The following is a 27,622-nucleotide window of genomic DNA, read 5'->3' as shown; positions in this document are numbered from 1 at the left end:
ATTAAAAAAAGTTCAAGTCATGTAAAATTTTTAAAAACTTAGAAATTTTTATACTTACCTTCTTTTCTTTTGAGCAAGGTTGAGTTCCATAAACTTATACTTTTGGTATTGTTCATCCAGCTTCTTTAGTACTGTATCTGCAGTCTCATTCCCAGGCTGTTTCATGAAGGAGTCTACATCTTCCTTTAAGATCAAAAATAACATGAAAATTTTAGAATTTATACTACTCAATCTGAGTTTTTGACAACTTTGTTTTTAAAATATTAAAAAAAAAGTTTATCCCAAAGTTTTGTTGTTAACTAAAAGAGTAACTATAAAAAGACAAAGACTAGTAGTGGCCGGGTTGTGGCTCAGTAGTACAGCGCTTGCCTAGCATGCGTGAGGCACTGGGTTCCATCCCTAGCACCACATAAAAATAAGAACAAATAAAATAAATATGTTGTGTGTTGTGTCCATCTACAACAAAAAAAGAATTAAAAAAAAAACAGATAAAGAACAGCCAGGCATAGTGGCACATGCCTGTGGCACAGCCCAATACCTGGGGAGGCTAAGGCAGGGGAACCACAAGTTCAAAGTCAGCCTTAATAACTTAGTGAGACCCTAAGCAACTTAGTGAGACCCTGTCTCTAAATAAAACATTTAAAAAGCCAGGCACAGTGGCACACGCCTGTAATCCCAGTGGCTGAGGAGGCTGAAGCAAGAGGATCATGAGTTCAAAGCCAGCCTCAGCAATGGTGAGACGCTAGGCAACTCAGTGAGACCCTGTCTCTAAATAAAATACAAAATAGGGCTGTGGGTGTGGCTCAGTGGTCCAGTTCCCCTGGGTTCAATCCCTGGTACCACCCCCCGCCAAATTTAAAAATATGCTGGCAGCAGCTCAGGAGGCTGAGGCAGGAGGATCGTGAGTTCAAAGCCAGACTCAGTAATGGCGATGTACTAAGCACCTCAGTGAGACCCTGTCTCTAAATAAAATATAAAATGGGGCTGTGGATGTGGCTCAGTGGTTGAATGCCCCTGAATTCAATCACCAGTACTAAAAAAAGAAAACAATATGCTGGGAATGTGACTCAGTGGTTGAGTGCTCCTGGGTTCAATTCCTGTTGGTACCAAATAAAATTAAATATCACTTTTTAGACAGTACACATACATTATGAAGCCAATTTATTATTCTTTCACAATTCTATTTTATTCATTTTCATTATTTATTTTTTGTGCCTGAAGACTGAACCCAGAGGGCTTTACCACTGAGCAACATCCCCAGCCCTTTATATTGTTTATTTTGAGACAGTCTCACTAGTTGAGTAAGGGCCTCACTTAGTCACTGAGACTGGCCTCAAACTTGTAATCCTCCTTCCGTAGCCTCCCAAATCACTGGGATTACAGGTGTGCACCAGTGTACCTAGACCTATTTAATTTTCATTTACAAACAGGGGGGAATGATGACCTTTCCTGTTTTATGCATTTCCCATGTGGCCCTATAGTAAATATAAAATTTACCAGCAACCAAACATATTCCTTATTCATACATACTAATCTCAAAATGATTCAACAGGTTGTGTGCCAAAATTATCAATTTTCCTACTTATTTTTAATCCAACATGTTCTGCCATAGAAAGCATGTTAAATATGATCATTAGGTTTCCAAGGCAAACTGCAAATGCTTCCTTAAGTATCAAGAAGTTCAAATAAAATAAAATTGTTTTGAAATGAATAATAAAGCAAAAGAAAAACAGTAATACCAATGCTAAATTTCTTCAAAAAATATATACCTGGTCTTTGGAAAAAAAAGCTAGTTAATTAGATAAGGATCAGAAGCTACATGAAAATACATGGAGGGGCTGGGGCTGTAGCTCAGCGGCAGAGCACTCGCCTAGCATGTGTTAACTTTAGTTAATTATAAGAAACTTCAATTATCTTATGATTTCTGTGACCTTCACATCATTATTCATATTTATGCTTATTAGCTATCAAGGAATATTTTAGCTCAAAGAAGTCCATGAAGAAAAAGAAAAACACAACAAGGGACTTAACTATGATGCCACCAAGGCTAAATTCACCAAGGAGAATTCAGCGAGGAGAATTGCAGCAGCCTAAGACGTGGTTAAGACACAGGGGAATAAACTTAACCAAGGAGATAAAATGCTTCTACAATGAAAATTAAAGAACACTGAAGGAAGACATTAGAGAAGACCTCAGAAGATGATAAGACCTCCCCATGCTCTTGGATAGGTAGAATTAATATTGTTAAAATGGCCATACTACCAAAATCATTACACAGATTCACTGCGTTCCCCATCAAAATACCAATGACATTCTTCACAGAACTAGGGAAAAAAAAAACAGTTCTAAAATTCATTTGGAAGAATAAAAGACCCAGAATAGCCAAAGCAATTCTAAGCCAAAAGAGCAATGCTGGAGCCATCACAATACCTGACTTCAAATTATACTACAGAGCTATAGTAACAAAACCTTCATGGTACTGGAAACAAAATAGGAGACACAGAGACAAACACACATATTTATAGTCATCTAATACTTGACAAATGTGCCAAAAACATACACTGGAAGAAGTACAGACTTTTTAACACATAGTGCTGGGAAAACTGGTTATCCATATGTAGAATGAAACTGTATCCCTATCCCTCACCCTGCACAAAAATCAACTCAAAGTGGATCAAAGACCTAGAATATAGACCATAAATATTGCAACTTCTAGAAAAAAAAAAATAGGGTCAGCACTTCAACATACTGGTGTAGGCGAACTTCTTCACCAAAACTCCTAAAGAGCAAGAAATAAAACCAAGAATTACCAAGTGGGATGAATCTCACATTGAAAAGCAAAAGCAACAAATAAGAGCATAAAGAGAGAGCCTACAGAATGGCAAAAAAATCTTTCCCAGCTACTCTTCTGAAAGGGGATTAATAGCCAGAATATATAAAGAACTGAAAAATCACCAAATATATAAATAACCAATCAACAAATGGGTAAAATGACCTCAACGGACATTGCTCAAAAGAAGAAATATAAATAGTCAACAAATATATGAAAAACTGTTCAACACCTCAGTAATCAGGAAGATGCAAATCAAAACCACATTGAGGGGGCTAAGGTTGTGTCTCAGTGGTAGAGCAATTGCCTAGCACAGTGAGGCCCTGGGTTCAATCCTCAACACCATATAAAAATAAATAAATAAAGGTATTGTGTCCATCTACAATGAAAAATATTTTTTAAAAAAACAAGTACATTGACATTTTATATCATTCCAGTTAGAATGGCAATCATCAAAAATAGAAATAATTTCTGACAAGGATACACCATGTACATGTATGAATATATCACAATGAGTTTCACTTTTATGTATAGCTACAATGCACCAATCAAAAACAACAATAAATAGACAACTCAGAGAGTAAAGGAAGGGGATCAAGGGGAGGGAGAAGGGGACAGAAAGGGGAAGTACTGGGGACTTAAATGGAGCAAATTATCTTATATGCATTTGTGAATATATAAAAATGAACCCCACTATAATGTACAACTAGAATGAACTAATAAAAAGATTTTTAAAAAGAGACAGGGATTGCCTAGTTTGAATACTGGCTTTACCACATACTAGATATGTTGACCTCTCCTTGCCTCAATTTCTTGATTTATATAATGAAATTAGAGTGCCTTTTCCGGGCTGTGATTGTGGCTCGGTGGCAGAGCACTTGCCTCACAGTACAAGGCACTGGGTTTGAGCCTCAGCATCACATGAAAATAAATAAATAAATAAAGGTATTGTGTCCATCTACAACTAAAAAAATATTTTAAAAAAATAAAGTGCCTTTTCCTCACAGGGAATTAAAAGAGTTAGACTGTGTGAAATGCTTAGGAGACTATGTATAACTGTGCAGTAGTGAGTAATGAGCAAACATTAGCTATGTGTACAACATATGCTGTGGGGATACAGATGAAAAGTTCCACGAATTTTGTTCTGGGGTTGAAGTTAGGAAAATCTACAGGGAGGTAATATCCAAAGCAGATACTAAAAGTTGATAAGGGCATCAGATAAACAATGGTGGAGGGATAATTCAAGCAGAGAAAAATAAAATTATTCTAAAAGTGGGATTGAAGGAAAAGCCAGGTCTGACTTTTAACCGCTATGATATATAGATGGCTTCCTGCCATAGGGGATTAGACTAACACTTACTAAGTACTATACCTGCAATACTGAAAGCATGCTTTTTTTTTTGTCATAAGTAGTGTCATTCTCATTTCAGTTAAAGAAACAGGTTCAAAGTAGTAAAACAATATGGTTAAGGCTGAATAGCAATGGGAAACCAGAGGCAAGTGTCAAACTATTATTTACACAAAATCTGATGCCCTTTCTAAAACCATGTCACTCATTAATTTGAGACCATAAAAAGATGTAAAATTTGGGTTCCTTATTATATCATGCTGGTAGGGATTTTAGGGTCTAAAAAAATAACTCATAAAATTTTAGGGGAGGGGGCTGGGGTTGTGGCTTAGTGGTAGAATGTTTGCCTACGACATGTGAGGCCCTGGGTTCGATCTTCAGCACCACAAATAAATAAATAAATGTATTGTGTCCAACTACAATTAAAAAATTTTTAGGGAAAACAACGTATTTTAAGACAAAACTTAAGATAAAGCCCCTTCTTGAATTAGATTTTTGAGGCCATCTCTAGCTAAGTAGTATGAATGTTGTATTTAAGGCACTATGGAAATTTAACTATACAAGTATCAAGTTATACTATATGCCAGGCACCATGCTAGGATTAGGATAAATGGCACAAACCAAGAGAATTACCTCAATTTTGTCCCAGAGCAGAACATGAGAGGGGTAAGTAGAGGCTCTGGAGCCCCACAATTTGCTGAAGTTCAAATTGTAAATATCTCATTTACATTCTGTCTGACCTTGAGAAAGATACTCAAGGGGTCTATTTTTCAATTTCAACATGTACAATATGGGAATTATAATAGCTAACTATCCCCTAGAATTCTGTAAAGTCATTGAGAAAGTGCCTGGCAATCAGCAAATTTTATTTCTTGCTACCATCAGTTGAGAGATAAATGTAAAGAAATGTGGCATATCTCAGAAAGAAAACGTGAAATAATTAAAAATTAAGGAAAATAATTACAGAATTCAAGCATCAAATGCAAATAAGGCGTGTTCTAAATACAAGAAATATATCTTTAGAAAGATATAAGACATAATTAACAAAAAGAAGACAATATAGTATATCTTTTGGTTCAAATTAAAAGATGGACAAAATTCCATTAAGTTTTCATAGTAGCTTAGTACAACTAAATGAAGAAAGACAGTTGATGCTGGCCTGGAATGCCATTCAGAGGTTTTCTGTCATAATTCCAGTAGTTTTACAACGCTGCTTTTAGAACAGTTAGATATGTAAAAACGACAGGGTTGACAGCTTCTACTTGCTTCTCTTTGTTTAAACATGGGGTTGGTCTCCCTGTTCCGTGAAATCTCCAAATTATGTCCCCCACCTCCTCTAAACTGCACATAATTCATTCTTTAGTAAATACGATCATATCATGGTTTCATGTACATACCTTGTGTAATGACAGTTCGTTGCCTACTGGATAAGTCCTTGATTCCTTAGCAAGACACAAGGATTTTACACCGTTACCCTAACAACATCTCCTTCCATTTCCCAGAGGCAAGAGACCTCTGCATTCCTTAAACTGACAAGGTACCATTCCTTAATTAACATCTTACCACCAACTGTTCTGCCTACTCACTGTATTCTAAGTGTTCACTTATCTGTCTTTAGAGCATCTAGGCTGAGGTGCAATCACTCACTACCTCGCGTTTTCTAAAGGGACCTGGCAATAAAGGAGCGGTCCCTCAAGACATCCAGCTCAAGCCCCCTCACTCTGACCTTGCTCTCGCTCCCCAGTCCTCCTGTCCCAGGCCCTGTTTCTTTTAGGACCTGCTCGGCCTGCGTTTATTCAGAGCGACCTGCAACACAGCTCAATCGCTTCAGATATCCGGAGGGAAAGCGGACGATCGCTCCCTTCCTGGTCCTTCAGTTCAGTCCCTTCCCCCAACAGTCCGAGCTCGGGTAGGGGCTGGAAAGGAAGCAGACTTCAGCCTCCGGCCAACATACCAGGGAACAGCGCGACCCTTACCACAAATACAGCCTCAGGAATCCCCAGGTGGAGCCGCCGCCCATTCCCTGCAGCCACTTCGACGCCGCAACCGTCCTTAGAGGCCGCCATCTTGAGAAAGCAAGCCCTCAGCTAACTGCCTTGCTGAGGCGCCAGCCACCCGTGATCAGTGATTGGCTGGATTGCACCCACAGACCCTTTCCCTCCCCCGTGAGTCTTGCGCACTCATTGGTGACTACGCAAGAGTCACCGCCTCTCCTTTGGCCGACTAAGCCCAACCTCTACATGCTAATTGGCTGCACAGAAGTGAATGACAAGCGTAGAAGCGACACAGAAGAAAATCAGAAGCTGCAGGAAGGACCAATAGGGACTTCTGGGAAAACGTACTAGAGATTTGAGTGGGCAGGGTTAAAACCCGAGGCTACCGGACCACGCCAAAACAGGGAACACCCTTTACAATGGCTTATGGAGCGACCCCATGTTTATTTGCACACCAGCGAACCTGGGACCTAGACGCCAATATGAATAACGCCTTTCTATTCCCATTATCCCCTTGAAGGTGACTTGTTTTGTGTCTGTTTCAGAGTACAGCCATTGGCCTAATGATAATAAATACCCCACAGATGGCACCAACCTTTCTCTAAAGCCACTTTTGCACAGAATCCAGCCACATCACAAAACTAAACTTCAGAGTTTACATCCTAAGAACTCCATCTAGGCTACTAGACTAAAGGACTTACCCAACATTACCCTCCACTATAACCCTTTAAAAGCTAGTGCATCATACAGGCCCACATAAGTATTCTTTGATCTCTTTTCAGACATCTAATACAGTGTTTGTCCCTGACTTTGCTTTCACAGAACTGTTTTTCAGGACTTCAGCCCCTCCCACAACTTCTACCGCAAACATAGGAATGTTTGCTTAGCAAAATCCGTCTCCCTTCTCAGAGGCAATCCTTGTAAACCAGTTTGTCTCCACGGATAATTAATACATGATCATGCATACAGGCATACGTAGAAATACCTGTCTTTATATTAAAAAGCAGGACATTGGCATCCTACTATTGTAAATAAGGGAACTAAGGCTCAGAGAGTTTGCAGTATCTCCAAAATCGTACAGGTAGAAATTAAATGAAGCTGAAATTCCAAACTACCTCTTTAAAGACTTCCAGGCTATTTGCTTTGGAAGAGTAAAGACCTGTCAACCTCTGGCCAACAGCTTTAAGGACCACAATGCTCTATTCCAACAAAGAAAAATAGATTCGAACTGTATTCTTGAAAACTATTCCTGATCTCAACACCGTCCAAAAACGAGGGGAAAAAAGTGAAAAATAGGTAATGTTTCTACAGGAAAACATTTACATAAAACAATCTCCCATCTTTCCTTCCCCACCTCCCTCCCACACACACAATTTGATTCCACTTAATTAACCCATATCTGTATTCATATTTGTTATTACTAATACTGTCTTTACTCCAGACTTTAAAAACATTTTTCCAAATCATCACTAAATCCAATCTGTAATAATTCATGTAAGAGATATATTATTTGGGTCTTACAGCAAGGTTTTATTCTATTCCTTGGAACAAAAATCTTACCTTATGTTTTACTCCCTTACAGGTATAGAAAAAATATTTCTATATTACACTGCAGAATATATTTCCTTTCTAGGTTTCTCTTAATTACAAAGTTATATGCAAGTTCATTCTGACTCCTTACTTTTTTTCATCACATGGCAACAGCTTTTCCAACAGTACACTAAGCTTATCAACTCTAAATGTCACTTTTTTATCTCCCACTTTAAAAAAAATATCTGGGGGCTAGGGTTGTGGCTCAGAGGTAGAGTGCTTACCTAGCATGTGTGAGGCACTGGGTTCAATCCTCAGCACCACATACAAAAACAAAGATGTTGGGTCCGCCAAAAACTAAAAAATAAATATTAAAAAGTTCTCCCTCTCTCTCTTAAAAAAATAAAAAAAAATTTAACATGAATGTTGGTTGATGTTTTCCTTTTTCTTCTTTTTATTTTTTTTCCCGGCTGGGGGTGGGGGTGCTGGAGATTGAACCCAGGGATGCTTACCACTGAGCCACATCCCCAGCCCTTTTTTGTTTTTTATTAGACACAGGGTCTCTTTGAATTGCTTAGGGTCTCACTAAGTTTCTGAGGCTAGCTTTGAACTTGAGATCCTCCTGCCTCAGCCTCCCTAAATCACTGGGATTACAAGAATGCACCATGGCACCCAACTTGATGTTTTCATTTTAAGTAATAAGAAAAGTAATATGGAAAAAATGTATGTCTTGGCAATTTAGTCATTCATCAATGATATGTGATTCCTTTGCTGAACTGGATACTGGTTTTCAAATACCAGAAAATAATTGCCTCATTTTTGTGTTTTTCACAACGTAATGGCTACATACATAACCTACTTTAAAATAAAATCAACATTTAGTCACAGTTCCTCTATCACTTTCTTAAGTCTGGAGTGACAAGCCATAAATCAAGCTTTATTTTGTAACATTTGCCTATTTCTGTGAGATAAACACTACTACCACAGCTGATATCAAGTCATATGGATTTGAGAAGACATACCCAATAGCATAGCATTACAAAGTACAGTACAATAGATGTAAGTAATCTCAAGAGCATATATAACATTTAAATGCATAAAAACATAATTTTTAACTGATAACATGTATTGAGGACTTACTAGGTATCAAGCACAAAGCCAAATAATTTATAGATGTAATTCCATGTAACACCCACTTAATACTGCCTAAAGCCTTATTATTATGCATATTTTAAAACACAGAAAACTGAGCCTTAACAATGTTAAAATAACTGGCCTAAGATTCCATAGCTTATAAATAATCAGATCTGTCCCCAAGCTGACTGCAAAGCATATGCTCTTAGTTTTAATGACTCCATTGATAATACCCACATGAGCTTATGTTACTGAGGGCCCCTGGTCCTAGCAGGGAATCATGAGCAACCATTGCCCTCTGCTTGCAGTTGCTTAGAAAGCTACTACATCTATTATATGCTGAGAGGCCAGAGGGTCCAACCAGGAAATAACATGTCAGAAATGATACAACGATCCTCTCTATGAGGACAGGAAGAGGTAAATTTTTACCCCATGGCAACTCCCAGGGGATGAGGCCCTGAGCTTCCACCTAAGGGACTGGCTTTGTCTTAAATGAGAGTCATAACTAGATTTGAAGCAACACCTATATGGGCCAAACAGCTGGTGAAAAATGATGCGAGGTAAGTCCTCTTATGTAGGTAATGAGGATTCTCAGAGGGCCCACCGTTGACACACATGTCTTAAATTAGGTTGACAGCAGCACTAACTTTCTCTTCTTAGACTCAGTATGTCCCACATCCCCATCTCCTACTACCCTCTCCTTAGTCCTCCAATTCTACCCCATTTTCTTAGTCCTCCAACTGTACTCCTTCCCCCAGTCCTCTAGTTCCTCTCACTTCCCAGGCTCCTCAGTCATGCCACATTTTCTCAGTCCTCCAACCCTGCCTCTTCTCCAACCCCAACCTCTTCTCAGTCATGATCATCTAGATCTACTCATCCTCCAATCATTCTACATTATCTCAGTCCTATATACTTCAAGTCTCTCCCATCCTCCAACCTTGCCCTTTCTCCGAAATCCTCCAACTACTTTCACCTTAGCCTCCAGCCCCTCCCTCAGTCATCCAGATGGTACTTTCTATGCATTACTCCAACCCCACATTTTCTCAGTCCTCCAGCCAAGCATTTCCCCTCAGACATTCAGCTCCACCAGTCTCCTCCTTCCCCCTAGGCCCATCTTCTTCTCAGTGTTCCAATCTCACCCAGTGTTCTCAGTCATCCAGACCAACACTTAGGCCCCTTCCTTCTTTATTATATGGCATCATGTATTAGTTTGCTCAGACTGACTACTATGAAATACCACAGACTAAGTGACTTAAATAACAGAATGGTATTTTCTCACACTTCTGGAAGGTGAAGGTCCAAGGTCAAGATCCAGCATAGTGAGGGTATTCTGTCTCTTCTTTTTATAAGGCATTAGCCCTGTCAAATTAGGGCACCACACTTATGATACATTTAAACTTTATCACCTCTTCACAGTTCTAGAACACATAATTCTTGACAATTTATTCCCTTAATAAAATGTGTTTCCCACAAGAACAGACTACTTAGATCTTCCATCAGATCCTCCACTCTCCTGCCAACTTCCTGAGTCCATTCACACTGAACTAACACTCCCTCTCTGTCTCTATCCCTCTCTCCTGGGTCTGTGAACCCACCAAATTCTTCCCCACCAAAGCCTTTGCCTATGTTGTATCATCTGCCTGGAATGTCTCATCTTTGGACCTTTTGTATTTCAAGGACCAAATCAAGTGTCCTCTCTGTGTAACCTTCTAAAACCTTCCATTCAAAGCTATATAGAGGGCTTCCTATTCATATTCCTATGTCATTTAGTACATCACATTGCATCATATGGTAATCACATAACTGCTGTATTTTTAAATCATTTTCCCAACTAATCAAAAGTTTTGAGGGGACAAGGACTTTTCTTTCTCTTTGTGTTCCCAGTGCCTCCTTGAAGTTGCATTCTCAAAGAACTGACTTAGTTAATTAGTTCATGTGAACATGAAGACTAAGCTCACTAGCAAATTCTGCCACTGAACGTATCTCAAAAACCAGGTGTCATGTTTGTTACAAGGTATTCTATCCTTTCTACAAGTCATTTTTATCCCATACATTGTAAATTCCCATCATTTCCCATACATTTATATGTATTCATATGTGGATATGTTTAATAATGATTTTATTTATAATAATCTTTATTATATTTATTAATATATCTATATAAAATTTTACATAAGAAATTACATATATATATATATATATATATATATATATATATATATATATAAATAAAATAAATTACTTTGAAAGTGCCTAAGAAGTGGAACTACAGGCTGTCCCTATATACACAGAGGCACCATACATATTTGATAATGCATACATTCTTTTATATTTTTTGGGGGGGGGGAGTTGAAGAAAAATTAAGGTAAAAAAGTAGCTAAAGCAGCAAAGATTATAGTTAATATGACAAAAGTTGTGTGCAATATGAAAACGCAGCCCCCAAGTAGACACAACTAGAGTACGGGAAGAGTAGGAAGATGAAGATGCCTGATGTGAGAAATATGAATTGGCCTTTCTTGGGAAAGGAGCTAGAGACAGGAACAATGCCAGAAACAACAGGAAATCAGAGCACAGCAGAGGCATATAGTTAGAAATGAGGAACTGAGTTATGCCTTGATCATCCTGGAGAGAAGCAACTGGGGCAATTAAATAACGGTTTGGAGTCCATCTCCTTCCAAGACTAAGGACCTTCAAGGCAGGAGCCTTGCCCTTATTATCCATTTTTTTCAATCATAGTAATCTGTCACAGGGCATTTTTAAACATTTGAACTTATCTCAAATTGAAGGGCAGAATGACAGAAGAGGAAAAGCACCAGAAACATCTCTCAGAGCCTATTTTTAGTTATCATTGCAAAAATTTTGGTGGTGTTTTCCCAGTGTGCCCCAAGGACCTACAATGTTCCATCTAATTTAATCTATACACAAGCCTGGGAACACTCCTTATGTCTGAAATATTTTATCTCCTTATCTCACTACCCACCAAGTAAACACCACATACTGTTCAGGTCTAGGTTCCTGAAGGAAAACCTTCCTGACCCTGTGGACCATTTCCAGCTTTATGTAGCATTTGTAATGACCCCATGCAAGTTAGTCTCCTTTCATTCACCACTAGCTACAAAAGCCATATCAGCTCTTAACTGGACAAGAGAACTTACTTCCATCAGTCAAATTTTCCTCAGTACAATCTGTTTTCAACACCACAGCCATATAGCTACACTACCCATGGTATCATCAGGAAACAAGAATATTCAATGGATTGACCTCTTCATATCTATAATAGGTTTTAAATCAAACCTTAACAGTTTTATAAGTTGAAAGCTTACAAGGAGAAGAACTTCATTAATTGGAGGGCAAAAATAGAAAGGTACCAAGTATAGACAGCTTTATGGACTAGTTCTACCACACTCAGTGAGCAGATACTTCTTTTGCAATTTTAACTGTTAAAAAGTACAGAAAATGGTCGTGCATGGTGGTGCACATCTGTAATCTCATTGGCTCAGGAGTCTGAGGCAGGAGGATCTCAAGTTGAAAGCTGGCCTCAACAACCTACCGAGGCCCTAAGCAACTTGCATAAACCCTGTCTCTAAATAAAATATAGAAAGTGCTAGGGATGTGGCTCAGTGGTTGAGTGCCCCTGGGTTCAATCCCTGGCAAGAAAAAAAGAAAAAAAAAACCAAAGTACAGAAAATGATAGGAAGTTCCCCAGGTCATAGAGCACTATTAATATAAAAGCTGATTTTAGCCTGGCGCAGTAGCACACACCTGTAATCCCAGCAGCTCGGGAGGCTGAGACGGGAGGATCGTGAGTTCAAAGACAGCCTCAAGCAACAGGGAGATGCTAAGCAACTCAGTGAGACTCTGTCTCTAATAAAATACAAAATAGGGCTGGGGATGTGACTCAGTGGTTGAGTGCCCCTGGGTTCATTCCACAGTACCCCCCCCCCCGAAAAAAAAAACTGATTTTAAAATCAGTTGAAGATGGTCCTCAAAAAGAAAAATACAGACCCCAAGATAGGTAAACTATCTCACCTGTGCACCTGTGTGCCAAATCCAGCTTACCATCTGTTCATGTATGGCCTATGGGCTAAGAACGGTTTTTAAAAGGTCGGGGAAAAATAAAAAGAAATATAATGTTTTAAGACATGTGAAAATTATACAAAATTCAAATTTCAGTGTCCAAAAATAAAGTTTGAGAGGCCATCAGCCAATTGTCATTCACTTACGTATTTATATTGAGTATAAAACAGAAGTACAAATTAAGTAGTTACAAAAAAGATTATTATAAAGAATGCCTAATGTATTCACTATCTGGACCTTTACAGAAAAATATTTATCAATCCCAACCAATCTCACTTATGTGTTTAAAAATCTCATTTTAATGATACCTAATCAATTGAACCAGGAACTACATTAAAAGAAATGTAAGTACCTAATTAAAGTTTGTCCCAGAATGCAATAATTTATTGTTATATAAGATAGACTGGGGATATAGATCAGTTGGTAAGAGTGCTTACCTTGTATTCAAGATAAAAATATGATCTTGTTAGATTCCAAAAACATATTTGATAAACATATTTAATACCCATTCCTAATTTTTAAAATTTATCTCAGCAAACTATAAGCAGAAGACACTTAAGTCAATGTTTAATAGGTGAGAAGAAATCCTTGTTAAATACTGCAAAGCCAGGAAATTTCACAGAGGAACTAATTAACAAACGTGATGGAAGGATTTGAGTGAAACAGAGATGAGTTATTGTTGATTCTATTACTGCTGCCAGACCAGGAGGCCTAGGACAGGTGAACTTGGTGTCCATTCTTGGACATGTAGGCATCCATAGCCACCAGATATTGAAAGGGACAGTGGAGGACTAAAGGAGAAGGGTTGGGATAGATGATTAAGGATAGATGTAGACACAAAGGACTGGAGGAGGGGCAGAAAACTAAAGAGAAAATGTAGAACTAGAAAACTGAGGAGAGGGTCTTAGAAGAAGGAAATGTAGGAGGAAACAGTGACTTAGACTGAGATGAAGCTATTGCTGCTGCCAGGGCAGTAAGACCAGTGTGTATTAGTTTGTGACCTTCTGATAAACTCAAAACATGTACAAGGAAAGGGTAGAATTAAAAGGCCAAGTAAAGGGGATGGGGCTGAAGACTGATGGGGAAGAGGAAAGAAAACCAGAATAAGACCAGAGAACTGGGGAGAGATGAAACTAGAGGCTAGAGGAGTATATCAGCAGGTAGGGATATGGGACAAAGTAACACAGAGAAAGAGCTACTAAACTTGCCAGGATAATAAGCCCAGCTAAAGGAGGGAGTATAACAGTTTTCAATAGTGTGGGGTACTCTGATCACCCTCAGGAAACCTGAACAGGAAGAGGTTGCAGGTGAAGGGCCAAGAAGAGAAGATAAAAAAGGTGGGGATGACAGACAGTCTGACTTTAAGCAGTCCAGTTAAAGGAAGTGTATGTGTGTGTGTGTGTGTGTGTGTGTGTGTATGTGTGTGTGGGGGAAGACAAGGACAGACACACACGCACATATACACACACACACACACACACACACAATTAGCAGGGTGGGAGGAATGGGGCCTTGTAAGCAAGCACTCTCAGGAACCTCTTAGAAAACTGGGGAAGAGTGTTCTTGGATAGGCAGAATTAATATTGTCAAAATGGCCATACTATTATACAGGGATTGTGGCTCAGTGGTAGAGCACTCTCCTAGGACATGTGAAGCCCTGGGTTCGATCCTCAGCACCAAATTAAAAAAAGTAATTAATTAATAAAGGTATTTTAAAAAGCATGTTTAAAAAAATGGCCATACTACCAAAAGCATAATACATATTCAATCCACTTCCCATTAAAATTCCAGTGATGTTCTTCAAAGAAATAGAAAAAGCAGTCATGAAATAAATTCATTTGGAAAAATATGAGGTCCAGAACAGCCAAAGCAATACTTAGGGCCATACTGTTGAGAGCCACAGCCGAAGGGGCCCCAGCAAACTTCCAGCTGCCAGCAATCCAGCTGCCGGCTGATGATTGGCTCACAGCGGCCCCAGCAACATCTAGCTGATTGGCTCCTTGGCCCCAGCAACATCTAGCTGATTGGCTCCTCTGCGGTGATGCTCATTGGACTGTTTCCCTGCCCTTTCAGACCACGGAGCTGCTCATTGGGGGACTTTTTGGCTCTGCCCACGTGACCCAGCCAATCGGCCTCAAGAGCAGGAGGATTGTGGGAGGGGAGAGAAGCTTGTGGGGGGAGAGACAGGCGTGTGGAAAGCCGGTGGTGGCAGTTGAGGCTCTGAGGGGTTTTTCCTGAGAGGCTGTTTGTTTGGCGTGTTTTGTTCTAAAAATAAAGTTAGTTTCTTTTGACAAGTGGCTCCTGATTGTGCCCAGCCAGACTGCGGCACCATACTTAAGGAGAAAATTGAAACAGACTGGGATGCAGAAGGCTATAGAAGTATACATGGGCCCAGTGCGGTTACACACACCCGTAATCCCAGCAGCTTGGGAGGCTGAGGCAGGAGGATCATGAGTTCAAAGCCAGCCTCAGCAATGGTGAGGCGCTAAGCAACTCAGTGAAACCCTGTCTCTAAATAAAATACAAAATAGGGCTGGGATGTGGCTCATTGTTTGAGTGCCCCCCTGAGTTCAACCCCACAACCAAAACAAACAAAAAAAAAGTGAAGCAGAAGGTATCACAATACCAGACCTTAAATTGTACTACAGAGCCATAGTAACAAAAATAGTATGGTTTTAGCACAAAAACAGACATGAAGATGAATGGAACAGAAGACACAGAGACAAACCCACATAAATACAGTTATCTCATACTAGAGAAAGGCACCATAAACATACATTGAAGAAAAGATAGCCTCTTCAACAAATGCTGTAGGGAAAACTATAAATCCATATGTAGAAGAATGAAATCAAACCCATCTTTCACCCTGCACAAAATTCAATTATGTGTGGATCAAAGACTTAGGCATTAGAATAGAGACCCTGCTAGGGGTTGGGGGTTGTGGCTCAGTGGTAGCGTGTTTGCCTAGCATGCGTGAGACACTGGTTTTGATTCTCAGCACCACATACAAATAAATAAAATAAAGGTCCATCAACAACTAAAAATATTAAAAAAAAAGAATAGAGACCCTGCACTTACTAGAACAAAAAGTAGACCCAACTCTCCATCATGTTGGCTTAGGAACCAACTTCCTCTCAAGACCCCTAAAGTGCAAGAAGAGTAAAATCAAGAATCAATAAATGGGATGGTATCAAACTAAAAAGCTTCTTCACAGCAAAGGAAACAATCAAAAACATGAGAGAGAGCCTACAGAATGGGAGAAAATCTTTGCCACCTGTACCTCAGATAGAGCATTAATCTCCAGGATATACAAAGAACTCAAAACACTTAATACACACACACACACACAAAAAAAACAAACAAACAAAAAAAAAAAACAGATAACCCAATCAATAAATGGGCAAATGAACTGAACAGGCTCTTTACAGAAGGACATCTCTAGAAATTAGAGAAATGCAAATTAAAATTACACTGAGATTCCATCTCACTCTAGTCAGAATGGCAATTATAAAGAACACAAGTAACAATAAATGTTAGTGAAGATGTGGGGAAAAGGGTTCATTCATACATTACTGGTGGGATTTCAAATTGGTGCAACCACTCTGGAAAGCAGCATGGAGATTCCTCAGAAAACTTGGAATGAAACCACCATTTGACCCAGTTATCCCACTCCTTAGTATATACCAAAAGGACTTAAAATCAGCATAATAAGGTGACATAGCCATATCAATGTTATAGTAGCTCAATTCACAACAGCAAATATGTGAAACCAACCTGTTGCCCTTCAACAGATAAATGGATAAATAAAATAAATAAAAAAATATTACACAATGTAATATTACTCATCCATAAAGAAGAATGAAATTATGGCATTTGCCAGTAAATGGGTGGAACTTGAGACTATCATGCTAAGTGAAATAAACCAGTCCTGAACAACCAAAGGCTGAATGCTCTCTCTGATATGTGGATGCTAACACACAATAACGGGGAGTGAAGAATAAAAGTTCATTGGATTAGACAAAGAGGAATGAAGGGAAGGGAGGGGGAGTGGGAGTAGGAAAGACAGTAGAATGCACTGGACATAACTTCCCTATGTTCATATGTGAATACATCACAGTGAAACTCCACATCATGTACAACCACAAGAATGAGATCCTAATTAGAATCAGTTATACTCCATGTATGCATGATATGTCAAAATACACTCTGTCATATATATATATATAAGAATAAAATTTTAAAAAGAAAACTGGGAAAGGGTAAGGTAAGTTGGTGTGGAAGACAGGAGGCAATGCTGAAAAACTGGAGAGAGGGATGGTTTAAATGCAGAGATTTTGTTTTTATACAGAGAATTTAACCCAGGGTCACTGAACCACTGAGCCACACCTCAGACCTTTTTAATTTTTATTTAGAGACAGAGTCTCACTAAATTTTTTAGGACCTCTCTAAGTTGCTGAGGCTGGCTTTGAACTCACAATCCTCCTGTCTCAGCCTCCCCAAGCTGCGTGGATTACAGGCACATATCATCATGCCTAGCCAGTGGTTCTGTCTGTTTTTTACAGTAATAAGGATGAAACCAGGGCTTTGCACATGCTAGGCAAGCACTTTACCAGTGAGATACATCCTCAGCCTCTAAATTTAAATTTAATTTAAATTAAGATAAACACCTACTGTATAATACAGCCATTCTACCCCTAGCATTTACCCAAGAAATATATCCATGTTTTTCTATAAAAAGACACATGAAGGAATGTTTATAGCAGCTTGTATATGAACATCAATTTAGTTTAGTTTTTAAAAATAAGTATATAAAAGTATATTTTCAGATAAACAAAAACTGAATTTATTATGAACATAACTATGCTAAATGAACTTCTAAAATATGTTCTTCAAGGGGAAAAATGAATATAATACCAAAAGAAATGTGAACAGGGCTGGGGATATAGTTCAGTTGGTAAAGTGCTTGCTTCACATGCACAAGGCCATGGGTTCAATCCCCAGCACCACCAAAAAAATAAAAAATAAAAATAAAAGGTGAAAAAAGAATTTGTAAGTATGTGGCTAAATCTAAATAAAATCCGCTACTATAAATATTATTACTTATTATTTTAATTTTCAGGAGCTAAAGAAGGGGACAAGATTACCATATTATGGATCACCACAGTCAGTCAGTCAGGAGGGTGCCTGGAGTTAAAGTGTTCTAACCTCTTTGTGTTATTTGGAAGTGGACTTAAAGATATTAATGTTGTTTTTTGGTGGTTTTACAGGATACATTTTCAAGGATAACTTTGTTTAGAGCATCCAAATAAATTGCAACTTTTGTATAATATAATTTGTGCTACAAGACATTCTACATAGGGAACTATATAGGACACCTGAGGAAAAATATTCAAAATGACTCTTAAAATAGAAAAATAGACTGCATGCTCTCCAAAATACTGAATTGAAGAATCTCAAGACTATATTGAATATCCAAGTGAATGTTTATTGTACTTGGAAGGTGTGGATGAGTCAGTTCAACCTGCAGAAAGATCACCATTTTATTCACCTCTGAATCTGAATCTTTTTGCTTTGGTATCTCTACATGGACTGCATCTGAGTGAAAGAAAGATAGGTATGTAAATCTTTGACCATTTCTATATATTTTTCTTTGTGATTATGAATAAATTAGAAATATTTTTGAACTCTGATCGTTTTTCTCACTATCTAATACCTGAAGCTTTTCAGGCCTCCTAAAATACATGTTCAGGAGGGAGCCTAACATATCAGCTGAGAACTTAACTTTTTAGAAAACCATGTTTTCTAAAAAACAATACTTGGAGGCAATGAACATTGTAATCATGACACTTTCCCATGTGCTTCAGTTACACTCATCCATGTTACCACTACCTGCTTCTAGTTCTTTGTTGAACCTATTCTTTCTTGCCTATAATGCCAAGCTTGATGCCCTCTGTATATTTACTACTTACATCCTCATCCCTATTCAATACTTACTGCCTTGAAACCTTTTACCACTTAATTAATTGCTCTATCCTTTGTGTTCCCAGGTTGTTTTTTACATCTCTCACTAATTGCTTATTACTTTGTTTTTGTGGAGCATTATTTCCCCATTCAACTTGAATAATCAGTTCTCTGAGAAGTTGTCCCTGAAATTTCCAAGCTGGATTACTTGCTTCCAGCACTGACCAAAGTTAAGTTTGTTGAATGAATAAACAAGTGAATGAATGAAAGGATTTTTGAATAGACATAAGAACTGAGTTGAGGTTTAACAACACAAGTTTGTAGAGGTTTGCACACTTCTGTTTTTTTATGATACCAAAAATGTTAGAATTAGTTTTTGTCCAGTGACAGACCAACACTACACAAAAGATGCATATGTTGTAAAATTCAATTTTAACACTGGGTTGTTTTTCCAGCGATTTTCCATCTCTAACAAAGCCCTAGGCAACAACAGATCAAACATACCTGATGGCCTGGGGACTGAATAGAAAGAGGGCTGGTCTTGAAGTCTTCTTGGGTATAAATCATGGGTTGAGATGCCATTAGGGAAGGACATCCTGTTGGAATGGGAACCTATACATTTGAATGGAAAAGAAAAAGTGATAATTAGTTTTTAAATTGCTCTCCTAATACAATAGTACCAAGAGGACAAGTTGCCCATCTATAATAAATACTACATTTCATTAATGTCTTCTGAAAAGAATGCTAAATTCCAAATATAAAGAAAAGGGGGGAAAAATTTGTGAAGGAGCTGCTAGTGTAAGGAAGGAAAATCAGAAATAAAAATAATTCTTTACAAGAAAGAGAACTCTGGGCTGGGGTTGTGGCTCAGTGGTAGAATGTTCACCTAGCATGTGTGAGGCCCTGGATTTGATTCTCAGCACCACATAAAAATAAATACACAGATAGATAGATAAAGTTTAAAAACTGCAACAGCCAGGTTGGGGTTGTAGCTTAATTGTAGAGTGCTCACCTAGCATGGGTGAGGCACTGGGTTTGATCCTCAGCACCACATAGAAATAAATAAATAAAAGCATTGTGTCCACCTACAACTAAAATATATTTTTAAAAAATGCAACAGCCTTTCTTTTAAAAACAGAGAACTCTGCCATCTAAAGGTCAATAATCTTCATGGGAAACTGAAGGAAAGTGTGCAAGTATATGTAGAATATGTTGAATATATACTGATATATGTATATCTTTGATATACTTCATTATGAGTATATGATTTGACAAGTCCACTTAAAGGGTAAATGTGAAGAATGTACATGATTCGTGGGATGAAAGTAATGAGGGAAGGGCAGCCGCATCAGGTTAAAGGCATTCAAGACTGAGAATTAATGCCTCATCAATTCTTATTTTGACATCTCTCTAGTTTATATCATTTTCCCAGTGACCAGATAAGCTCAAGTTTTAAAATATATCCAGAATACAAAAGAAGGTCATTTAATGAAGAACAAGGAGGTTGCACAGACCCATTAATATAGGAGTAACCATTTCCCTCCTATATTGGTCTCTTCTTCATGTAAGTTATCAATGAAAATGTTGTAGATGGCATGCTCTCTGATCATGTGAATAACATATTGGAAAGGATAATGAACGCATTAAATATAATCAGAAACATTAATGTTCATGATAGGATAGATTGCCATTTGAATAAGATGAAGATTTATAGAGTCTTACACTTGGATCTTCTAAGAATACCCACACATGCATGGGATGGAGGATAAGTGAGAAGTTAAAAAATTTCACTTGAGGGCTGGGGATGTGGCTCAGGGGTAGACCACTTGCCTAGCATGTGTGAGGCTGTGGGTTCAATTCTCAGCACCACATATAAATAAATGAATAAAATAAAGGTCCATTTACAACTAAAATAAATATGTATTCAAAAATCGGGGGGGTAGGAAAGACAGTGGAATGACATAGGCATCATTACCTTAAGTACATGTATGAAGACATGAATGGTGTGAATATACTTTGGGTACAACCAGAGATACAGAAAATTATGCTCTATATGTATAATATGCATTGTAATGCATTCTGCTCTCAGATATATGAAATTAGAATTTTAAAAATGAGGGGTTTGTTTAAGTCAAGAGATAAAAAGCATGAAATCAGGAAAGTTTGATGTTCTACTTATATCAATAATTTCTCCAACTGGAAGTTTATACAATAAGAACAAAATCAGCCTTGTTAAATTTAGTTTTTTAAATTGGTATCAGGGATTGAACCCAGGAGTGCTTAACCACTGAGCAACATCCCCAACCTTTTTTTTATATTTTATTTAGTGACAGGATCTTACTTAGTTGTTTGCAGCTTTGCTAAATTGCTAAGGCTGGCCTTGAACTTGCAATCCTCCTCCCTCAGCCTCAAGGTATGAATTTACTTTTTATAAATTGATTAATATAAAGTAGTAGTTAGTTAAAATATCAAAATGGCAAACAAAACAATAAACTTTCATCAAAAAGGGAGAAAAGGTAGCTTTGAATAAAATAAGAATTATACTTAATCTGCATTATGCACATACTATTATTTGTATTTTGGATTATCTATTAATTCTGGAACAGTTTACCTTTTACTATTCCACTTCTTCATGTGCCTTCTCATTTCCTGGGTTCCTTTCTCTATTCTCATTAGTCTTCTCCCAAAGCCTTTGCTCTATTTTTTTTCTGGATGTTGCCATTTGTTTTGGTTTGGAAGTGAGGTGTCTCCCAAAAGCTCAGGTGTGAGACAGTGCAAGAAGGTTCAGAGGAGAAATGGTTGGGTTGTGAGAACCTTAACCCAACCAGTGAATTCATCCCCTGATCGGGATTAACTGAGTGGTAACTGAAGTGGTAGGGTGAGGCTGGAGGAGGCGGGAATTGAGGCATAGCTGTGGGGTATATATTTTGTGTCTGGAGAGTGGTGTCTCCCCCCCCCCTCCCCCGCTTCCTGATCACCATGTGAGCTGCTTCCCTCTCCCACTCTCTTCTGCCATGATGTCCTACCTCACCTTGAGCCCCAAGGATTGGACCCGGCTATCCATAGCTGAGACCTCTGAAACCATGAAGGGCCCCCAAATAAACTTTAACTGCCTTACACTTGTTCTGATCGAGTCCTTTAGTCACAGCAGCGAAAAACCTGACTAAAACATCATTTCATTTTCCAATGAAAAGGATGTGGCTAGATTACCACTTTAAATCATCTATATAATTTTTCATATCAGTGTAAATCATGATGACTTTTAACCACTATTGACATCCCATAGGAGTTTTTCTTACCATTCCATACGTAGATGCTTGCTGTGAAGTCACTGGATAGGCCACTGGAGGTAGTACCTTAAAGAAAAGTTTCAGTTACTATATATTTTCTACTATTTAATAAAAGAACTATAATATGTACCACAGAACAACATTTCAATAGTAGTCCCACAGGAAAATTTTTATTTTTATAACCTTGCCTGATCTCTGCTCTCCTCCCGCTTCCTCTCTGCTCTCTGCTTTCTTTCTCTGCTCTCTTTCTCTCCTTTCTGCTGCTCTCTTCTTCTCATTTTCCTCCCTTTGGGTAGCCCCCCCAATAAAAATCTCTTGGTTGAAAAAAAATAACCTTCACTGAGGGTTCAGGGGATTAAATTTAATAGTTGATGTGTTATACACTAGTGGGTTGGAGTATTGTGCCACAAAATCTTTACCATATGTCATCATCATCATTATCATCATCATCATCTCCATTATCATAGATACATATATGTGTATATGTATATCCCATATATATTATATTTTTTGAGCAGTTACTGTGACCTAGACACTATTCCAAGTACTTTACATCTTTTACCCTATTTAATCCTTATAACAACATTATAAGTAGATGTTATTTTATATGTGTTTTACAGGTAAGAAAACTGAGGCATGCAGATGTTCTGTACCTTACCCAATGTCACACAGATATTAAGTAGGCTCTACCTAGTTTCACACTCAGGCAATCTGGCACTACAGCCTGTACTTTCAAGCACTATACTACAACGTGACATAAAATCCCTCCTGGTTTAAGGCCTGCCAGCAAGTGGCATGAATTATTACTTCTTCCTTCTTCCTACAAAAAGAATAGGTTTGAAGCATTTTCACCACAAAAACATAAGGAGGTGAGGTGGATACATTCATTACCTTTATTTAACATCTCTATAATGGATACACACATCAAAACATCACATTGTCCCCATAAAATGTACAATTACTTGTCAAATAAATAAATCTGAAAAGGGAATGAAATTCTAACACATATTCTAATGTGGGTAAACCATGAAGACATTATGTCATCTGAAATAAGAGAGATACAAAAGTACAAATATTTTAAAAGAGCCAAATATCAGAGAGGGAAGAACTTTCTTTTCCATTAGGCAGGCTGTGGTTACATAAGGACAGGGACATAAAAACTATTTGTTTTTTCTAATTCTCCATTTTAACCACTTAAGACCTCACTTGTTTCAATCACAGAAGTGGTTGTAGTCTGGTTAGAAAACTGGAAAATACCAATGGGAAGATGTTTAATGAACTCCTCAGTTCATTGACAACTTCTCCTAACTGTGCATGAGTTGACCTAATCTTGAGCAGAGCAAAGACTGTGATCACTAAACCAGTGAAAAGACCAATGTCCAGATCACAAGCTGATCATTATATGGTACATGTACAAGACAGTCCCAAAGAGGAGCACAAAAAATATTGAAACTGAGCTGACACTGGAACCAGAAGCCAAAGAGGTAGTCAATACTTGCTACTTAAACCTATGTAGGTCAAGTACCAGTTAAAATAGAAAAATCAACATTCTTCATAAAATTTAACAAAACAGCCAGGCATGGTGGTGCATGCCTCTAATCCCAGTGGCTCTGAAGACTGAGACAGGAGGATCATGAGTTCAAAGCCAGCCTCAGCAAAAGTGAGGTGCTAAGCAACTCAGTGAGACTCTGTCTTTAAATAAAATTTAAAATAGGGCTGGGGATTGGCTCAGTGGCTGAGTGTCCCTGATTTCAGTCCCCAACCCCTCCAAAAAATAAATAAATAATCATAAAGTTCAATAAAACAGAGTCTTAAAAAGTAATATTCAAAATATATGGGATACCATCCAAAGTTACTTGGCACATGATGAACCACAAAAATATTTTTTGCATGGAAAAGACATTTAATAGAGGCCAATGATTCAGATGACCATAGTTTTGTTGTTGTTGTTGTTGTTGTTGTTTTTATGAGAAACCAATACAGGCCAGAATAAAGCAGCACATTTTCAGGTGCTCTAGGAAAAATAAATTCAAAATTCTATATTCAGTGAGAATTTGCTTAAGGAATCGAGATGAAATAAAGCCATTCTCAAGTGGAAAAATAAAAAGAGAATTCATAGCCAAAATTTCTGACACCAGAAGTTCTTCAGGTAGAAGATAAATGATAACAGAAAGAAACTTGGAATATGAGCAATAAAGGAAGAGTAATAGAAATGCTGAATACCTCGGTAAATGTCACAGAATATTTTTTCACTCTTGATTTCTATAGAACTTGTTTGATGGTTACAGTAAAAAGTGTAACATAAAGAAAGATAAGACCAGGCTGGGGTTGTGGCTCAGAGGTAGATTGCTCGCCTATCATGCGTGAGGCCCTGGGTTCGATCCTCAGCACCACATGAAAATAGAAAAAAAGACATTGTGTCCACCTATAAGTAAAAAATAAATATTTTAAAAAAGAAAGATAAGACCCCTATATGGTGCTAATGTTTCTATATTCCAAAATGGAAATGGTAAAATGTTGATCTCAATGGACTAAAAATGTATTTATTTTCTAATTTCTAGAGTAACAACTGAAAAAAAAAAACTATACAGAGAGATATAGTACAAATCAAAATATATAAATGAAAACTGAGTATAATAAAATAGAGAGGCTGGACACAATGGCACACACCTATAATCCCAGCAACTCAGGAGGCTGAGGCAGGAGGATGGCGAGTTCAAAACCAGCCTCAGCAAAAGCGAGGTGCTAAGCAACTCAATGAGACCTTATCTCTAAATAAAATACAAAAATGGCAGCTGGGGATATAGCACTATTGGTAGAGTGCTTGCCTCACATGCACAAGACCCTGGATTCAAAACCCAGCACCAGAAAAAAAAATAAAATAAAATAAGCTAAGTGCAGTGGCAAACACCTGTAATCCAACTGGCTCAGGAGGCTGAGACAGGAGCATTGTGAGTTCAAAGTCAGCTTCAGCAAAAAGCAAGGCCTATGCAACTCATTGAGACCCTGTCTCTAAAGAAAATGCAAAGTAGAGCTCAGTGGTTGAGTGCCCCTGAGTTCAATCTCCAGTACCAAATATATATATATAAAAGAACATTGAGGGCAAGAAAGAGGAGACAGGAACAACAACAACAACAAATAGAAGGAAGAAATAGAAAACAATAAAACAGCAGACAGACCTAACTACAAGTTCACCAATAATGAAATTAAATGCAAATGGATTAAACAAATAAAAAACAGAAATTGTCAAAATCAATTTTTAAAATATCCCAACTCTATACTATACACAAGAGACTCAACTCAAGTATGATGATATAGTCAACTTAAAAGTAAATGTATCAGGGCTGGGGTTGTGGCTCAGTGGTAGATCAGTTGCCTAGCACGGGTGAGGCATTGGGTTTGATCCTCAGCACCACATAAAATAAATTTAAAAATAAAGTTATAAAAACAATGTAAAAAAAGTAAATGTATGAAGAAAAACATACAAACACTACTCAAAAGAAAGTTGTTATACTGACATCAGAGTAGACTTCAGAGCAAGGAAAATTACCAGGGTAAAGGGGAATGTTACATATTGAAGCATATCTGGGGACTTAATACGTCTCTGAATTTCTGTAGACAGAAAAATTACACAGAAAATTAGCAGTTTTAGAACAAATTCTAATTGCCATTTCTAGAGCATATCACCCAACAATAGCAGAACACATTTGCTTTCAAGCCTTCATAAAATGTTCACAAAGACATACCATATACTGTGTCATAAATCAAAATGTAAATTTAAAAGAATTTGAAATATACAAAACATTTATCTGACCACAAAGAAATCAAACTAGAAATCAATAACAGAAAGACAACAACAACAGTTTCCAACATTTAGAAATTATATAACACACCTCTAAATAATCTATGGGTCAAAAGAAGTAGAAAATATACTGAATTGAATAAAAATGAAAATACAATATAATAAAACATTTAGCTTACATCTAAAGCAGGGCTTAGAGTGAATTTTATAGCATTGGTGAATTGTATAGCATCAAACACTTTTATTAGAAAGTATGAAGTCTGGGCTAGGAATACAGCTCAGTTAGTAGAGTGCTTGTCTTGCTTGCATGCACAAGACACTGGGTTCAATCCCCAGGACTACAAAGAAAGAAAAAAAGAAAGTATGAAGTCAATAATCTGAAAACAGGAAACCAAAATCAAGCAAAAGGAAAAAGACAACAAAGCAGAAATCAAAACAATTGGAGATTGGAAAAAAATGGAGAAAATTCAATGAGACTAAAAGCTGGTTCTTTGGAGGAAAAAAAAAAAATCAATAAAACTGATAACCCTCTAAGCAAAACTGAGAAAAAGAAATAAAAGAAGACATTAGTCACCAACAGAAAGAGTTGGGCAACCCCTATCAGTTTCCCTCTTACCCTGCCCTGCAGGAGTTCTGTTTCTATTCACACTTGAATAAATCCTACACTTATATAAATCTGGACCACCCAAAAATGAATAAAAGATAATAGTTTAGAGATCTCTAAAGAACAGCTGTATGAACATAAAATTTGACCCAAATTTATGTTATTTCTACATCTCATTCTCTTTATTCTGACCCCAAACTTCCTTGCTATAGCTTCTCTAGCTTATTAATCATCTGTGTTGTTTTTTTCTTAAGCATCCATTTCCCTCAAATTGCTCTAGTCATTTTCAAGTGTATTTCAACAGCACAGCCACACCTTTCCGCACTATGTTTCAAAATTACTTATTCCTTCTTCCCAAAACCTCCCAAAAATCTTATTACTAAGATATATATTTCAGCTGGATATTAGAAAAATAAGTCGCTATGTACTCAATAATTAATATGCTGTTTGTTCTATCATTGGACAAAGAATATTTTAAAGCAAAATAACAAAAAATAGCTGAGGTTCACAATCCTTTATTTTAAATCCTTGGGGCCAAATGTATTTCTCAAACCAGAAAAGCTAAAATATGATTTCCCCAATAATTATCTGCAATTTTAATATCCCAAAAGCTCTGGGAAACAAGTTTATTTCTTTTTCTTTCTTTTTTTTTTAAACATACCCGAGAGAGAGAGAGAGAGAGAGAGAGAGAGAGAGAGAGAGAGAGAATTTTAATATTTATTTTTTAATTTTTGGTGGACACAACATCTTTGTTTGTATGTGGTGCTGAGGATTGAACCCGGGCCGCTTGCATACCAGGCGAGTGCGCTACCACTTGAGCCACATCCCCAGCCCAAGTTTATTTCTTAATGTTTGTTGCAAAATGTTACCCAAGCTATAATGAGGCTATAGTCATTATTTTTCCTACTACATGCAAATATTCATACATTATCATCTGTGCATTTTGCTGAAAAAATATTAATGCATTTGATGAATATGTGCTATCCCTCCCCTAGGGCTATTACATAATATGTATTATTTGTATTTTCTAATTTGTCAATTGATGATTGTTA

The 27,622-nt window shown here is 37.5% G+C and overlaps 1 protein-coding gene across 1 annotated transcript in view; it reads right to left on the bottom strand.

Moving 5' to 3' along the window:
• Positions 1 to 6,300, bottom strand: part of Vbp1 (VHL binding protein 1) — a 31,486-nt gene extending 25,186 nt beyond the window's left edge. The window contains exons 1-2 of the mRNA XM_027923030.3: positions 6,155 to 6,300; positions 59 to 183 (exon numbers count right to left, since the gene is read on the bottom strand). Coding sequence (XP_027778831.1) covers positions 59 to 183; positions 6,155 to 6,244 — 215 coding nt within the window. The 5' untranslated portion in view covers positions 6,245 to 6,300. The remainder of the gene's footprint in view (positions 1 to 58; positions 184 to 6,154) is intronic.
• Positions 6,301 to 27,622: the final 21,322 nt, after the last annotated feature.

Source organism: Marmota flaviventris, chromosome X (genome assembly GCF_047511675.1).
Source record: "Marmota flaviventris isolate mMarFla1 chromosome X, mMarFla1.hap1, whole genome shotgun sequence".
Taxonomy (NCBI): domain Eukaryota; kingdom Metazoa; phylum Chordata; class Mammalia; order Rodentia; family Sciuridae; genus Marmota; species Marmota flaviventris.
The sequence above is the reverse complement of the archived record's forward strand: the minus strand, read 5'-3'. Positions and strand labels throughout refer to the sequence as shown.